Below are 18485 nucleotides of genomic sequence, written 5' to 3'. Positions count from 1 at the left end.
TCAATCCTCCACATCAATATTCACCTGATGTAGTCAAACATCCTCTACAGTCCTAACACTCGCACAGATCTTACTATTGTCTACAAATTTGCCGATTGTGCCCCCAACACTTACATGTAACTCATGAATAATAGTAAAAAGAAATGGTCCCTACAATGATTTCCTACTGGTGGCTGGTCTCCAAACAGATCCGAATCCATCTAACTACTTTCTGCCCATGACCTTCCAGCCAGTTCTCAATCCAGCTCAATATACCAGTGGCTTTGATCCTGTAGAGAAGCCTCTTGTGTGGTACCATTTCAAAAACCATTTGTAAGTCTTAAGTAGATAATGTCTACTGGGCTTCCTTTATTCACTGTCTTGGTGAGTTCTTTTTAAAAAAAAAAAATCATGATTTTTTTTTTAAGCCATGTTCGGTGTCACTAATGCCTCTTTCTATCCAAGTGATCATATATTTCACCTCCAATGAATCCCTCGAGCATCTCTGCTATTACTAATGGGCCTCTAGTTACTCGGGTCACTTTTATCTTTTTTAAAGATGTAACTACATTAGCCTCCTTCCAGTCGACGGGAACAGTCCCAGAGTGCAGTGAGCTATTAAAGCTATGGGTGTACCACATAGCATACGCCTCATCTCCCCGAGGACCCTTGGGTTGATATCATCTGGCCTGATGGCTCTATCGATTTTCAGGTTCTTAATTCTATCTAAAACAGTATGTCCTCAATATATCACTAGTTTTATCATTATTAAATTCTTAAGTCTAACATCGTCTTCAATAGTGAAGACTGATACAAAGTGCACATTTAATATTTCATCGACACCCTATACATAGCTATACATACAGCTTAATATGAAAATCGTAACACTGAATTTATTTATTTATATCTGCCAAGTTACCCAGAAAATGGAATTGTGCAGTTGCGATGGAAAGACATCCGGCCACGGGCGAGGATGGTCTTGCAGTGGCATCAGCTTCATGTTGGACACGTGGTGATGGTGAACTATAACCCGGATGAACCGAAAGAGCGAGGATACTGGTATGATGCAGAAATTCTACGAAAGCGGGAGACCAGAACTATCAAAGAGATCTATACAAAAATTCTTTTGGGGTAAGGATCTTAATATTTTGCTATAAGTTTTGAGCTTTTATCTTGTTTCAGGAGTAATAATCATTGTAATAAGCTGTTGAAGAGTTGTGAATTATTTTGACTCTTCAAAATGGAATGGGTTGTCTAGTTCAAATGCAGAGTAGTCTATTTGAAGAGATTTTTCTGTTTGCTTTTAAATTAAAATGTGCTGGAGCTCTGAAATAATATATTTCCTACAGTTAAACTTTTGCCACAAACTCCGTGCCCTCGTCCTCATACATTCAGCATTCAGTGGAATAATCAATTTTGAAAGCATTTATAAAAATCACTTCCATATCTTTGACTGGGAAAATAAAATAGCACTTAATAAGACGGTCAATAGATATTGACCGGTCGCCTTAAAAGAGGAAGTAGAATTGGGAAGCCTCATGAAGGCTATGTGCCATAGCACTGCCCAATCTCCATGTCATAAATATTTTTATGCACTTTAAATACAGCAATAGATTCCACTAGAGGATGCATATCTAAAAATCCGTGGCCTGTTTGGTCTTGCCCATAGCGTACAAACTTTTTCCATATCCTATTGTAATAGCTGTACCCTTTGATGTGCCATGAGGATCATCATGAGCCATTTGTTAATGTTAACTTAAAACCGTTAGAATACCCATAATTCACTATAACTTGTCAGAAAAACACTTGCGGTGTTGCAATGTCAATGTTTCCTTTCTCTCATCAGTATTTCTTGCTTAAGTGTAGGCTGGAATCCAGCTGATAGCAGGTGGTATCCAGACAGCTTGCCCTTTGGTGGAATCTATTGCTATTTTCTTCTTGACAAACATTTTTTGTAAATAATCAGTCACATTTTTTATTGTCATAGGGATGCTGGTGATTCTTTGAATGATTGCAGAATCTCACTGGTGGATGAAATCTACAAGATTGAGGAGCCGGGAAGTGTTGCAGCTAATGGATCTGAAAGTCCCTTGAAAAGTAAGGTTCTTGAGGATTGGCAGTATGTCATGAACATACTGTGTGTGTCTTGGAACTGAATATAAGGATAGGTGCTGTTCTTCTACTGTATCTTAGTTTGGGCTTGGCACTATGGTTTGTGTAATTCGGTTATAGTTCATAATTCAGTAAGAAGTTGCTGGTTGGTTAAATAAATCACAATGTTCTAATAGAAGCAAATGTGGATCAAGTTTGTGCAGCTACTAGAGATATAATGATAGAAGAAAACTTTGAATATTGTATGGCACATGTAGATGTAGCTCTTCCTTTTCCTGTTTTGTTGTATCATCCACATACATCTGATGCTATTTATCCACTTTTTAAAAATGTGTTCACAAATATGGGCAATACTGCCTGCCCGGCATTAAATGTCGACCACTTAGTCCAGATTGGGTAAGGATGGCAGGTTCCCTACCTTGAACCAGTTAGATTTTTACAATAATCCAAGCAGTTTCGTGCTCTCTTTTTTTTTTTTCTTTCTTTGGTGCGAACCACAACGTACCGTTTTTATTGAATTCCTTTTCATAATTTGACTTCTGGGTTCCTAGTCCAGTATCATAACTACTGCACAACATCACTTGCTTGGAATAACTGATAGGATGGACTAAATCTTGAGCACATCAATGGTCTTTTGATTAAACTTATGACCTATTTATATTTTCAGTTTTCTTCTGTGTAGTGAATATTAGGCTGGCATTTTGTACTGGGACCAGACACCCATGTTGTTCTAAACCACTACGTAAACCAATACACTTTCTGAACTGAGCTGAGTTGGTTTGGTAGGGTACTGGTTTATGTCGACTATAGCACAGTGAGTTACCTATCTCGGTGTAAAATTGCCAAGTGCAGGTGTGCTGCTTTGCCTCAAGGAAGAGCAATTTGAACTGGACCCATGTTGTCTTAATTGGGGATACTCCAGAAGGTAAATAGGAGGGGAAATGAACAGCACCATTGCATTTTGCTGTACTGTTTGCTTGCCTAGTAATTTTAAAGTAGTGTTGAATCTCAATACTGTGTATTAGCTAACAATTTAGTTATTTTTTAATTGTCTGTAGGGCAAAATGGACCTGAATGCAAGCATTGCAAAGATAACCCTAGCAAGGACTGCAAACAGTGTGCCTGTCACATATGTGGTGGGAAGGGCGACCCGGAGAAGCAGCTGCTATGTGATGAGTGTGACATGGCCTATCATACTTACTGCCTCAACCCTCCTCTCACTACCATACCAGAGGTTGAAGACTGGTATGTTGGGCTCAGCTCTTGTACCTTTTTTGTTTTGGTTGGGGAAGGAAGGCAGCAATAACACACTTTTGAAATTTTTGTAGTGTGTTGAAGAGGTTTTAAAGCCCCTTAAATTGTCAATTCCTGATGTGGCCCACAATTCGGTGAGAAGTTAGAGAGCATTGGTGATGTATTGTTTCCTTAGCCTTGATGTTTTGCATCCTGCGGGACATGGGTACCTGATTATGTCTGAACATTACAAGGCCATTTTGTCTTTGAGAGGTTAGTTTCCTACCGGGGGAGGGAATGATAAATTGACGAGCAGCTCCCACCCCTTTGAGCGACATTTGTTATAGCTGAGGGGCAATCTTTTATCTACTGTCTAATGCATGGAAATATTGCATCTTGGACTAGACCCAAAGTGCTTCATAGAATGCGGTCATTGTTTTGTAAACCAATATGGTAGCCATTTTTGTATACTGCAAAGTCCCATAAACAGTGCTCCATGCTTGTGAAATTTATGCATGGACTATTAATAGAACTGGGTCTGTACTCCTATAGTACATTTACTGTTACCACGTCGGTGTTCTCGCTTAGGCCAGCATCGAAGCTTTTTTAAGGATGTTGGTTTTTGGGTTAACTGTTGGTCAGGAAGTAGTGCCATTTAATCTTTTACGTCCACCTGCGAGGGCAGATGGGGCTTCGGTTTAACATCTCATCCCTAAGTGGTAGCTCCAATAGTGCAGCACTCCTTCCGTACTGCATTGAAGTGTCAGCTTTGGTGATATAGTTTGCAATGTAACCTGTTGTTTTGAGGATGAGAACCAATTTATAAAAATAGCATAGATCTGAATGGAACAATGAATGTGGGAACTTGTTCAGCCTGATGGACCAGATTGTCTGTTTCAGTGCCAACTCATGATTAAACAACACAGTATTCTAGGAAGCCTGTAGTCGAAGGAATTTATGGACTACTTTCAGAAAGCTTGCAAATGTGTCATTTAAGGACACGTTTATTTGTATTGTACAAATAAGTAGTGATACCTGCCCTCCTATGTGACTCAGACACATGGACTATATACAGCAGTATAGTATAGTATTAGGCAGTCCCTTGTAGCGAGGATGACCCGCTTCCACACTAAAAAGGGATGAGTTCACAGGTGTTTCAATGATAATCCAGGTCCCGAACTACATATTAAAGGGTGGAAGATGCCTGTGCGTGGATTCTTAACGTGGGATGGCTGATGCACCCTGATCCAGTGGCAAGGGTTAACCAAGACGACTGGACCTAGCACATACACATACTCCTACTGTCCATAGATCGCAGTGTGGGCTGGCACGTGCTGCCCCCGAACCCTCGCCTCTTCTGGGCCCCGATCTCTCTGCTCCGACCTCCGCGCTCCTCTGCTGTACCTGGGCACCTCCGGTGGTCCTGCCCGCGCTCCAATTGGTGACCTGGGTTTTGGTGACGCACCACTACAGCAGACGCCCCAAAGCGCTGGAGAAGTACCACCAGCGCTGCCTCCGCAAGATCCTGCAAATCCACTGGGAGGATAGATGCACCAATGTCTGTGTTCTTGCTCAGGCCAACATCCCCAGCATTGAAGCACTGACCACATTCGACCAGCTCCGTTGGGCGGGCCACATCGTCCGCGTGCCCGACACGAGACTCCCTAAGCAAGTGCTCTACTTGGAACTCCTACAAGGCAAGCGAGCCTCAGGTGGGAAGAGGAAACGCTTCAAGGACACCCTCAAAGCCTCCTTGATAAAGTGTAACATCCCCACCGGCACCTGGAAATCCCTGTCCCAAGACCACCCAAAGTGGAAGAAAAGCATCCGGGAGGGCGCTGAACACCTCGAGTTTCGTCGCCAAGAGCATGCAGAAAACAAGTGCTGACAGTGGAAGGAGTGTGCGGCAAACCTGGTTCCCCACCAACCCTTTCCTTCAACCATTGTCTGCCCTCAACTGTTAGACTGTAATTCCTGTATTGGACTGTACCGCCACCTGACAACTCACTTTGAGTGGAAGCAAGTCTTCCTCAATTTCGAGGGACTGCCTATGATACTGTTCAATGTTAGCACTGAGTTAAATGAGGCAGCACGGAGACCCACTTAATGTATCTTTCACCAGTATCTATGGAATAGGTAGCATCAGAGTAGAGATCAATGTTCTCTAAGCTGTGCAGCCACGCAGCACCCTGGAGGTCTTGTGCAGCCGGTGAGCCGGCTTTTAAATGGAAACGCCGCGGAATTGTGAATGGGCCAATGCTGCCTGTTCAAAGGGCTGCGCGGCACAAAAAAAATTAGAGTGAGCATTGGTAGAGATATAAATGTTGGCTGCCATTTTTTCCCTAGCTGCAGTTTGCTGGACTGTGGGCATTGCCCATGCACTGAGGAGGTGTACCGGCCAGAAAATAGAATTGAATTGTAATTTTCAAAGAATTGCATACGTAAAATTATTGCTGTTGTGGATTTTTGCATCGCAGAAAAGGCAATTGCAGAACTGGTTCTCCTTGCCACAGTTCTATAATATAAATAACAATGGATGAAATGTCTTTTATTTGACCAGGAAATTAATTATCTGCAAAGCTGTGCCTGTTAATCTCATTATTTGGGCAATTAGATGCATTTCTGACTTAAGATGCATTTAATTGCATAACTTGCTTTTTTTCTTGAAAGAGCCTTTGCTTGCTAGTTAAGACCTGAATTTCCTAGAGGAGTTGCAGAACACGCAGCTTTTATGACTGTATAGCTACATAACTGAACATTAAAGGAATGTAGGACATTGTTCTGCATTAAAGCTATAAATCCATCTTGCAGTCTTATCAATATGAAACTTATGTTGTCTTATTTATTCTATTTTGGCTTTTGTCAAGTCTCTTCTGTTTGAATAGAAGAAAATACTGTTCAGTACAAAGTATTTCTCCCTTCCTGAAGGGCCATGCACTTTTTAAATCTACCAGCCACATAGATACACATTAAAAACATAATATTGTGGCATCCCAGCTGGACCAAGAACTTAAGGTTTAGATCATGGTGGGAAGCATGCTGTTGAATAACATTCTAGAGCATTGTGGAAGAAAAGTGCTGTATTTGAGAGTTTGACTGCTGAGTTTTTAATCATTTGCATCTCTGTTTTCCCCCCCTCCCCACCCCAATGAAAGCTAATTTGTGTTTGTCATGTTTGCAAAGCTTTATTGTAGATTGTAACTAACCTTGTTCGTCAACTCGTAATGTGTGTTTTCGGTGGCTGTTCACAGGTATTGCCCTCTATGCAAAAATGATGCTAATGAAGTGGTGCTAGCTGGTGAGAAACTGAAAGAGAGCAAAAAGAAGGCTAAGATGGCTTCTGCTAACTCTGCCTGCCAGAGAGACTGGGGCAAGGTGAGTAAATTGCAAGTCAGGTATGATGGGTCAGAGGTTTGAAGTGGCTATATTTCAAATGTTGGATACAGTTTTAACAAAGGTGGAAATGGAAGGAAAATCAACCACTCAAGCTATTTCTGTAACTAAATCTGGTGCTTAAAGGGGAGCGATTTTGGTGCTGTAGTTACTAGATAAATTTACTGTGACTAGCTCCATAATTCATTTTCTTTACTGGTCTTGTGAATCTCTGTTGGTACAGGGTATTAAAATACTGTGAAGTTGACAACCCTACACTCCAACTTAGCCTCCACAGCAAAACCTAAACTGTAGGCAGCATTGTGATAGCTTGATAGTGGTACACATAGCCATGCTTGTACAATCCTGGACCTGTTTGATATTACCTCAGTTCCAATTAGCATGTATCATCATGTCTGTGGTATTCTCCTCATAACTATGCTACATCCAACAGTAAATCTGTGGTCAGAATTTAATTTGCCCTTGTAGCCCTTTTTACGTTAAGACATACAGAATGCCTCCTGTTGTTTACTGTCAACGACATTAATTTCTTCATTATGGTTTATTCCAGGGTATGGCCTGTGTAGGTCGCACAAAGGAATGCACAATCGTCCCCTCTAACCACTATGGGCCTGTCCCTGGTGTTCCTGTGGGCACTCAGTGGAAATTCAGGGTCCAGGTATGTTTGCTTTCAGTTTGCAATTCTGGTGAGATGACATAGGCTGAAAATGTTGTATTAAAGCACATTTCAGTCAATGCATTTGGCGTTAATATCACTCATTTTTATCCCATGTTATTTTATAGGGAAGATTAATGTGTTTCACTTTCTGAGCAGCAGCTGTTTTTACTGCTGTGGAGAGATCATTAGCAATCTTTTGTTACCCGATCGATCTTTGCCAATATATGATGGAGCAATTGTTAAGGCTTTTAAATGGGCACATTTCACACAGGTTTTTAGGTTCCCCTGATGTGTAAGTTGGTCCAATGTGCACTTGATCCATGTAGATCTGTAATGAGTTAACTGAGCAGTGGTATGATTTGACCTCTGCACCCTTGATTAGAGAGGGGAAATCAGTTGGAACTCCTGCACCTCATTGCTATCCAGCAATCTCTGTCAAAGTCTTATGAATATGGATACTGGAAATGGGATTGGGGCTTGGTTCTGACCCCTGCCTGCTCTTTCCAGTAGTCATAAAGCTTACCATTACATACAGTGAATAGCACTGACCTCCATGTGACTGCTTGCTCTATTCATTAAAAGCTTAAAAGTGGCTTCATAGACTGCCTAAGTTCTTATAATCATTGGTTTTGCATTACTCGGGTAGTGCAGCTAATGTGTAGCATTGGTTGTGAGACTATCTTTAGTACCTTTGCATGATGCCGTCTCCGTTACTACTGCTAGACATTTTGAGATATACAGCTGATAAATCCATCACTATCCTTGGTGCATATGAGGCACAGATTATTTCTGCATTCTAATAGCCTTGTACAAAAGGAATGCAGACTAATTAGACAGGTCATGTATATTCAGGTCCAAACCCACATTTAATGGCACTCCGTCTAGTTACTGCAATAGAATGCTTCATCTGGCTTGGCTATATTCTCTTATCCCAATGTGTTGCATTGCATGCGAGATGTGTAATCAAGCTAGAACTTTGGATGGCACAGTATGAAGAATCTGATTTTAACAGTACCTCCAAGCAGAGACTGGTTGTCATGTGTGCTACAGAATGTTATTGGTAGAGCCTGGGAACAGATCCCTAGCCTGTCCACTTGGCTGGGGATGCTGTGAAATATTGGGTGATTGTGGGGAAGGAAAATGGATAAGCTTACTTTTGTAATCTTTGACTTCAAACATCTGAGCATCTTTGTCCTAGCCTCTCCTGAACTATGGAAATGTTATTTCAGTGATCATTCCAATTGGTTTCTCTATTTGAAGGTGAGTGAATCAGGAGTTCACAGGCCACACGTGGCAGGAATTCATGGCCGAAGCAATGATGGAGCATATTCCCTTGTGCTTGCAGGAGGCTATGAAGATGATGTGGTGAGTTGGACATATTAATGTTTCAGGCCAGTTATCCCCCCGAGTCCTGGCCAATATTTATCCCTTGATCAACATAACTAAAACCAGATTATCTGGTTATTATCACATTGCTGTATGCAAATTGGCTGCCTCATTTCCTATATTCCTACAGTGACTACACTTGATTGGCTGTAAAGTGCTTTAGGATGTCCTGAGGTTGTAAACTGCACTATAGAAATGCACATTGCTCTTTAATAGACTTGAGGGGGACGTAGACACTGGTGAAATGAGCAGACACGTGGCAGATGAAATTTAATGCAGTGTGAAGTGTTGTATTTTGGTAGGGAGAATGAAGAGGTAATATGGGTTGAGCCTCTTATCCGGCACCACCCCCGGCCGCTGCGTGGCGCATGCGCAGAACTCCGACCGCCCACCCCCAGGTTTCCCATTCCCTTTTTAGGCACAATGGTGATACTGATCCTTTATGATTTAATTAAATCATTCACCTAAACAGAAAATCAACACATTTACTAGAAAGAAAGCAATCAGCAGTAACAAAAGCCCCCTCAACCTAGAACACCTCTGGGCCCGACCTTGGGCGACCTCCGACTCCCCTTGGGCTGATGACCTCCCCTCATCTGGCACAGGCCAGGTCCCGAGGGTGCCGGATAAGGGAGGTTCAACCTGTATAAGCTAAATGGTACAGTTTTTAATGGGGTGCAGGAACAGAGCCATCTGGGGCGGGGGGGGGGGGGCGGTGTACGAACACAAATCTTGGAAGGTAGCAGGACAAGTTGAGAAGGCTGCTTTGTTAAAAGCGGCATAGAGCAAGGAAGTTATGCTAAATCTTTATAAAATACTGCTCAATTTTGGACACCACACTTTTTAGGAAGAATGTCCAGTCCTTCGAGAGTGCAGAAGAGATTTACTAAAATGGTAGCTGGAATGAGGGGCTTCAGTTATGTGGAGAGACTTGAGAAGCTGGGATTGTCATCCTTAGAGCAGAGAATGTTGAGAAGATTTGTTGAGGGGTTCAAAACTATGAAGGGCTTTGATAGAGTAAATAAGATGAAACTTTCTCGAGTAATTACAGGTCAGTCAACCTAACCTCCGTGGTGGAGAAATTATTGGAGAAAATTCTGAGGAACAGGATAAATCTTCATTTAGAAAGACACTGATTAATCAAGGACAGTCAGCATAGATTTGTTAAGGGAAGGTCATGTCTGACTGACTTGATTGAATTTTTTGAGGAGGTTGCGATGAGGGTAGTGAGTTTGATGTAGTGTATATGGATTTTAGATAAGGTCCCACATGGCAGACTAGTCCCGAAAGTAAAAGCCCATGGGATCCGATGCAAAGTGGCAAGTTGGATCCAAAATTAGCTCGGAGGCAGGAAGCAAGAGTAATGGCTGGGTGTTTGTGACTGAAAGACTGTTTCCAGTGGGGTTCCGCAGGGCTCAGCACTAGGTACCTTGTTTTTTGTGGTATATAGCAATGATTTGGACTTGAATGTAGGTGGTATGATTAAGAAGTTTGCAGATGATACAAAAATTAGCGCTGTGGTTGATGAAGAAGCTATGGTGCAGGAAGATATCAATAACTGGTCAGGTCGGCAGAACAGTGGCAAATGGAATTCAATCCGGAGAAGTGTGAGGTAATGCATTTGGGGAGGGCTAACAAAGCAAGGGAATACACATTAAATGATAAGACACTGAGAAGCGTAGAGGAACAAAGGGACCTTGGAGTGCAGGTCCACAGATCCCTGAAGGTAGCTGGCCAGGTAGATAAGTTGGTTAAGAAGGCATATGGAATACTTGTCTTTATTAGCCAAGGCATAGAATATAAGAGCAGGGAGGTTATGCTTAAACTGCATAAAACACTAGATAGGCCACAGCTAGAGTATTATGTGCAATTATGGTCACCACATTAAAGGGACGATGTGATTGCGCTAGAGAGGGTACAGAGGAGATTTGAGGATGTTGCCTGGACTGGAGAATTTTAGCTATGAGGAAAGATTGGATGGGCTTGGGTTTTCTTTGGAACAGAGGAGGCTGAGGGGAAACCTTAGAGGTGTATAAAATCATGAGGGACTTGGATTCTTCCTATCCACTCTTATCTCCCTTTAGCAGAGGGGTCAAGACCAGGGGTCTTGGATTTAAAATAATTGGTAGGAGGTTTGGATGGGATTTGAGGGGAAATCTTTTCACCCAGAGGGTGGTGGGGATCTGGAACTCACTGCCTGAAAGGGTGGTAGAGGCAGAAACCCTCACCACTTTTTAAAAAAGTACTTGAAGTGCCGTAACCTGGAAAGTGGGATTAGGCTGGATAGCTTTGTTGGCCAGCGTGGACACGGTGGGCCGAAATGGCCTCCTTCCGTGCTGTAAATTTCTATGAAGCGTCGGTAACTAGAGGACACCGTTTTGAGATGATGGGCAAAAGAACAAAGGCGACATGAACTTTTACGCAGTGAGTTGTGGTGGTCTGGAATACACTGCCTGAAGGGGTGGTGGGAGCAGACTCAACAGTAACTTTCAAAAGGGATTTTGATAAATGTTTGGGGGAAATTTACAGGGCTATGGAGATGGAGCCAGGGTGTGTGACTGATTGGATAACTGGCACGGGTGCAATGGCCTGAATGGTGCAGCACAGGAGGAGGCCATGCTATATGATTCTATTATACAAAAAGCATTTTATTAAACATCTCCAGGCCCCTGTTTCCATTTATGTTGTTCTAATTCCTATAATTAATTTACACCTCAAATGCAACAATTTTACAAGGTTCTATTTTAATTTAGAAAAAACAATGAATAAAAGTTAACTGAGATTATAAACATTAAATGGCAAGATAAGGAAAGAAAATGGAATATATATGGTGTGGGAAGCATACCTCCTCCCACTGTACATTTTGGTACACATGTAAACTCCGTATCCACATTGCACTCTCATCTCTTACTGCAACTTTGTATGGATTCTAGCATGATGAGACTTTTCATACCACTACTAGTTTCTGGTGCCTGGATTCAATACCGTCATTTAACTTGTCTGCAAAGCAGGGATCCATTAGTTGGACCTGACAGTGCATTGTGCAATCAAGATTCTGAAATCTTGTGCAGAAATACTGCAATTGGTTTCATTACTATAGTTGCTGTATATTGGAATATTGATTTTTGGATCCTTTTTAAACCGTTCCCTGAATGAGGCGCTTTGGTGGTTCTTCAATAAATTAATGTGTGTAAAAGTTAAATGTAACCCAATCACAAAAAGTTATGATTAGTATTAATCGTCTGTTAGTGAAATTGCCTTGCATTTGGGAGTAGAGTGGAGGGGAGGATATCAGATTTTAATTGCAGGTAGTAGATATTCAGGTCTGATTTGAAAGTGGAGTTGAAGTAGAAGATCAGCCATGATCTTACTGAATGGCAGAGCGAGCTTAAGAGGCCGAATGGCCTGCTCCTAGTTCTTATGTTTGGGAACTGATCACAATGACTTGATCGTAAGTTTTTTGATACTATGGAACTATGGAAAATACATCTAATGAACAATTGAGAACTCTGCTGAAAAGGTGGAATGAATGTTGAGCCCATTCTCTTACAGGATCATGGGGGTGATTTCACCTATACAGGAAGTGGTGGGCGTGACCTTTCTGGAAACAAGCGCACAGCAGAACAATCATGTGATCAGAAGCTGACCAACATGAACAGGTTGGCCCTAATTTTTCACTTCATCTAATGCAAGAAAAAAAAAAATGGATTTACTTCAATGTTTTTAATTCTGCCATTGCTCAACAAAGAGAAATCTGAACTGTACTGAGTTTTTGGTGCACATACTGTTTGTGCATTTTATGGAGCTGGTTTTAGGGTAGTTGATCAGTGAGTTCTGGCTTTTTGTCTACTTCTGGTGAATTAGGCATACAGTTAACACAGTTTACATCCTCTATGTATGGGAGTTGATCCAGAGACCTCTGCTCTTATTACGAGGAACGCATGGTTTGTTTTATATTCAAGTGAGATGTTTGAAAACCTAAATGTTTTTGTTTTCTTGTATTGAAGCCTTTGCTGCTTTTTCTTTTCTTAAGTCTACTATTGGGTTTAGTCTATATCCTCCTCTCCATTTTACACCCCAAATTCTCTCTGTTCTGTAAGTATGTCACTGATTTTCCCATTAAATTTTATAAATTCTCCTTCCAAATAGCTTTTGAACTTCAGTATACTACTGAACATAGATTTTTAAATTGCACATTTTGGTTAAGTACTATATTGATGTATGTGAGTGTATAGTTTGCTATAATAGGAAATTGAAAAATAACTTTCTTTTGCAGGGCTTTGGCATTGAACTGTAACGCTCCTATTAATGACAAAGTAGGAGCTGATGCTAAAGATTGGAGAGCTGGAAAATCAGTCAGGGTTGTGAGAAGCGCCAAAGGCCGTAAACACAGCAAGTTTGCACCAGAAGAAGGGAACCGTTATGATGGCATTTATAAGGTGTGTACAAGATAACTTACAACGGTTTTAATTTGCGCATTTTCTTTAAATACACATCAGAGCTGAGGTGTTAAAATTGGTGCTGCTCGTAATTTTGTTTCCATATTCCTCAAATTGGATCGGGGAACCTAGTTCCTGTTTTCATTAGTACTATATCTCACTGATGTGTGTAGTATAAATCAAGAAATAATGGAGACTTGTAAGAAAGGTGCGGCAATAATCATGGGCGATTTTAATCTTATTGATTGGACAAATCAAATTGGTCAAGGTAGCCTTGAGGAAGAGTCCATGGGATGGCTTCCTTGAACAGTACATTGTGGAACCAACCAACCAACCAACCAGGGAGAAGGCTATCTTAGATCTTGTACTGTATAATGAGGCAGGATTAATAAATGATCTCATAGTAAAGAATCCTCTGGGAAAGAATGATCATAGCATGGTTGAATTTCAAATTTAGTTGGAGAGTGAAAAAGTTGGATCTGAAACCAGTGTCATGACTTTAAATAAAGCTGATTGCAAAGGTATGAAGGCCAAGTTGGATAAAATGGACTGGGAAAATAAATCAAAGAGTAAGACGGTTGATGAGCATGGCAGACATTTAAGGAAATATATCCCAGTGAGAAGGAAAGACTAAGAGAAGGGAGAACCATCTGTGGCTAACTAAGGAAGTAAAGGATAGTATCAAACAATGGCATACAATGTTGCCAAGATTAGTGGGAGGCCAGAGGATTGGGACATTGTTTAAAAACCAGCAAAGGACGACTAAAGAAAATCGAGAGAGAAGATGGATTATGAGAGTAAACTAGCAAGAAATATAAAAACAGATAGTAAAAGCTTCTACAGGTATATAAAAAGGAAGAGAGTAGCTAAAGTAAATGTTGGTCCCTTTTAGAGAATGAGACTGAGGAATAAATGGGGAAATGGCAGAGACTTTGAACAAATATTTTGTATTGGTCTTTATGGTAGAAGACACTAAAAACATCCCAATAATAGGTTATCAAGGGGCTATAGGCACTATCACTAAAGAAAAACGACTCAGTAAAATAATGGAACTAAAGGTGGAAAAGTCCCCTGGGCCTGATGGCTTCATCCTAGGGTCCTAAAAGAAGTGTCTACAGAGATAGCGGTTGCATTGGTTGCAATTTACCAAAATTGGAGAGGTCCCAGCGGATTGGAAAAGCGCAAATGTAATGCCCCTATTTAAAAAAAAAAAAGGAGGGAGTCAGAAAGCAAGAAACTAGACCAGTTAGCCTAACATCTGTTGTTGGGAAAATGCTGGAGTCCATTATTCAGGAAGCAGTAGCAGGATATTTGGAAAAGCATTATTCAATCAAGCAATCATGGTTTTATGAAAGGGAAATCATGTTTGACAAATTTGCTGGAGTTCTTTGAGGATGTAACGAGCAGAGTGGATTAGGGGGAACCAGTGGATGTGGTATATTTGGATTTCCAGAAGGCATTTGATAAAGGTGCCACATAAAAGTTTACTGCACAAGATAAGAGCTCACTGGATTGGTAATATATTAGCATGGATAGAGGACTGGCTAACTAAAAGAAAACAGTCGGGATAAATGGGTCATTTTACAGTTGGCAAACGGTACCTAGTGGGGTGCCACATGGATTGGTGCTGGGGCCTCAACTATTTACAATCTATATTAATGTCTTGGATGAAGGGACCAAGTGTAATATAGCCAAGTTTGTTGATGATAGAAAGATGGGTGGGAAAGTAAGTTGCGTGGAGGACACAAAGAATCTGCAAAGGGATATAGACAGGCTAATTGAGTGGGCAAACATTTGGCAGATGGAGTATAATGTGGGAACATGTGAGGTTATCCACTTCGGCAGGAAAAATAAAAAAGCAAATTATTATTTAAATGGAGAGAGATTACAAAATGCTGCAGTACAGCGGGACCTGGGGGTCCTTCTGCATGAAGCACAAAGTTAGTATGCAGGTACAGCAAATAATCAGAGGCAAACGGAATGTTGGCCTTTATTACAAGGGGGATGGAATATAAAAGCAGGGAAGTTCTGCTACAACTGTACAGGGTATTGATGAGGCCACACCGAGAATACTGCATACAGTTTTGGTCTCATTTAAGGAAGGATATACTTGCATCGAAGGCAGTTCAGAGAAGGTTTACTAGGTTGATTCCTGAGATGAAGGGGTTGACTTATGAAGGCAGGTTGGACCTATGCTCATTGGAGTTTAGAAGAATGAAAGGTGATCTTATTGAAACATAAGATACTGAGGGGGCTTGACAAGGTAGATGCAGAGAGGACGTTTCCACTCATGGAAACTAGAACGAGGGGGGCATAATTTAAGAATGGGGGTCACCCATTGAGAACTGAGATGAGGAGAAATTTATTCTGAGGGTTGTAAATCTCTGCAATTCTCTGCCCCAGAGAGCTGTGGAGGCTGGGTCATTGAATATATTTAAGTTGGGGATAGACAGATTTTTGAATGTTAAGGGAGTGAAGGGTTATGGCTAGTGGGCAGGGAAGTGGAACTTGAGCCGAGGATCAGATCAGCCATGATCTTATTGAATGGTGGAGCAGGCTTGAGTGGCCAATGGCCTACACCTGCTCCTATTTCTTATATTCCAACATTTTAATTTTGAGTTTTACTTTTTCAAATTCCCTCCCTTTATCCCCAGGGTGCACTGTGGTACTAATCCATCAACAGAAATAACTTGTGCTATTAAATTTGTCATTCTCTGTTATACTTGAAACCTGTAATTGGTTTAACCTAATTAAACCAATATTTTGTAGAAAAGAATTCATAGATATGATCGATAATTGGACAAATATTTTAATTCATAGCTTTTTCAATTAAAAAAAAATGTACACTTCATCTTTGCTATAACTCCAGTGTGGGGAAGGGAATGGAAAGGAAAACAGAAACCTCCTTGTTTGAGTTATGTGGTAATTGTTTCCGAACTAGGTGGCGAAATACTGGCCTGAGACAGGAAAGTCTGGTTTCTTGGTTTGGAGATACTTGTTGAAACGAGATGATGAAGAACCAGCTCCGTGGACTAAAGATGGTAAAGAGAGGATGAAGAAACTAGGATTGACTATGCAGGTAACTTTTTTTATTTTAAACTATTCGGCTTATGATCTAATGAGTTATTGTACAACTAAAAGCCACTTGGCAAAATTGGTGTTGTCTAACTGACATTTTCAGCGGACAAAGTTGCAGCTGGGCTAAGACATGAGTTTTCAGTGTTGTTTTAATTGTGGAATATGTTTCATTAACAAATCTTGTGCAACAGTACCCCGAAGGTTACCTTGATTCCCTCGCCAATAAAGAGAAAGAGAAGGAGAATAAAAAGCGAGATGAAGATCCTGAGCCAACACCAAGCAAAAGGAAAAGAAAATCAAATGCAGGTCTGTAGATTGTATTTTGAAGTTGGAGAACTCCAAGCTATTGCTACGTTTTCACCTAGTAAATATTCTACAGTTCAATCTGGTAGAGCACTTGTGTCAGCATGCAAAACATAGTGCAAAACAGTTTTCTTTTGCATAGATCCTGATCTTGATTAAGTTGTCTGGAGAATCCATAAGACCAAGCATCGTTGAGAAAGATAGAGAATCTGAATACAAGTTGTTCATCTTGCCTTTACCCTTCTTTGCTAAAATTGGGGCAGCTGCATTGAGAATATATATTTTTTTAAGTGGAGATCTGCAGGAGAGTGAGAGTTTCCAGTATTTTAGCTTTTTAATCTAATTTTTTTTTAAATGACACTTGGAATTTCTGTTCTCATCTAACTTAAAAATTGTGTGGAATAACCTGAGACAATGGAGTCTTCTCGGATTTTTTTTTAAGTTGCTCAATTATAGATTCATACTTTATAAAAATAAACATTGTTGACATTCTAATAAGTCTCAGCTACAGATTTCAATGAGATTGCCCTGCTGGCTACAAAGGATGGGAAAGAAAGTGAAGAAAGGGTATAGTAGTCTAGTGTATGTTTCTGGCTGAGTAATCCAGATGCCTGGACTAATAATAGAGAACGTGTTCAAATCTCACCGTGGAGGTAGTTTAAGAATTGGAATTCAGTTTTAGAAAAGAATCAGTAAAAGTTTTCATGAAACTATTTAATTGTCATAAGATCAATCGGTTCACTAATGTTTTTTAGGGAAGGAAACCTGTTTTCTTTACTTAGTCTGGCTGTATACATGACTCAGTCCCATGCCACAATGGTTGACTCTTAACTGCCCTCTGAAGTGGCCTAGCATGCCACTCAGTTGTATCAAACTACTACATGCAGTGGTTCAAGAATACCACCTTCTGAGAGCAACCAGGATTGAATATAGAAAATAGGTGCAGGAGTAGGCCCTTCGAGCCTGCACCACCATTCAATAAGATCATGACTGATCATTCCCTCAGTACCCCTTTCCTGTTTTCTCTCCATATCCCTTGATTCCCTTAGCCGTAAGGGCCATATCTAACTCCCTCTTGAATATATCCAATGAACTGGCATCAGCAACTCTTTCTGGCAGGGAATTCCACAGGGTAACAACTCTGAGTGAAGAAGTTTCTCCTCATCTCAGTCCTAAATGGCCTACCCTTTATCCAAAGACTGTGTTCTCTGGTTCTGGACTTCCCCGACATCGGGAACATTCTACCTGCATCTAACCTGTCCCGTCCCATCAGAATCTTGTTTGTTTCTATGAGACCCCCTCTCATCCTTCTAAACTCCAATGTATAAAGGCCCAGTTGATCCAGTCTCTCCTCATATGTCAGTTCAGCCATCCTGGGAATCAGTCTGGTGAACGTTCGCTGCACTCCCTCAATAGCAAGAACGTCCTTCCTCAGATTAGGAGACCAAAACTGAATACACTATTCCAGGTGAGGCCTCACCAAGACCCTGTATAACTACAGTAAGACCTCCCTGCTCCTATACTCAAATCTCCTAGCTATGAAGGCCAACATACCATTTGCCTTCTTCACCGCCTGCTGTACTTCTATGCCAACTTTCAGTGACTGATGAAACATGACACCCAGGTCTCATTGCACCTCCCTTTTTCCTAATCTGCCACCTTTCAGATAATATTCTGTCTTTGCGTTTTTGCCCCCAAAGTGGATAACCTCACATTTATCCACATTATACAGCATCTGCCATGCATTTGCCCACTCACCTAACCTGTCCAAATCAGCCTCTTAGCGTCCCCCTCACAGCTCACACCGCCACCCAATTTAGTGCCATCTGCAAACTTGGAGATATTACACTCAATTCCTTCTAAATCATTGATATATATTGTAAAGAGCTGGGCTCCCAGCACTG

At 41.1% G+C, this 18485-nt stretch overlaps 1 protein-coding gene across 1 annotated transcript in view; it reads left to right on the top strand.

Moving 5' to 3' along the window:
- uhrf1 (ubiquitin-like with PHD and ring finger domains 1) overlaps nt 1-18485 on the top strand; it is a 38093-nt gene that overhangs the window by 13835 nt on the left and 5773 nt on the right. Inside the window, exons 4-13 of the mRNA XM_070859947.1 lie at nt 895-1110; nt 1967-2076; nt 3150-3336; nt 6576-6699; nt 7268-7375; nt 8636-8740; nt 12314-12420; nt 13038-13200; nt 16142-16279; nt 16470-16584. Coding sequence (XP_070716048.1) covers nt 895-1110; nt 1967-2076; nt 3150-3336; nt 6576-6699; nt 7268-7375; nt 8636-8740; nt 12314-12420; nt 13038-13200; nt 16142-16279; nt 16470-16584 — 1373 coding nt within the window. The remainder of the gene's footprint in view (nt 1-894; nt 1111-1966; nt 2077-3149; nt 3337-6575; nt 6700-7267; nt 7376-8635; nt 8741-12313; nt 12421-13037; nt 13201-16141; nt 16280-16469; nt 16585-18485) is intronic.

Source organism: Pristiophorus japonicus, chromosome 18 (genome assembly GCF_044704955.1).
Source record: "Pristiophorus japonicus isolate sPriJap1 chromosome 18, sPriJap1.hap1, whole genome shotgun sequence".
Taxonomy (NCBI): domain Eukaryota; kingdom Metazoa; phylum Chordata; class Chondrichthyes; family Pristiophoridae; genus Pristiophorus; species Pristiophorus japonicus.
The sequence above is the reverse complement of the archived record's forward strand: the minus strand, read 5'-3'. Positions and strand labels throughout refer to the sequence as shown.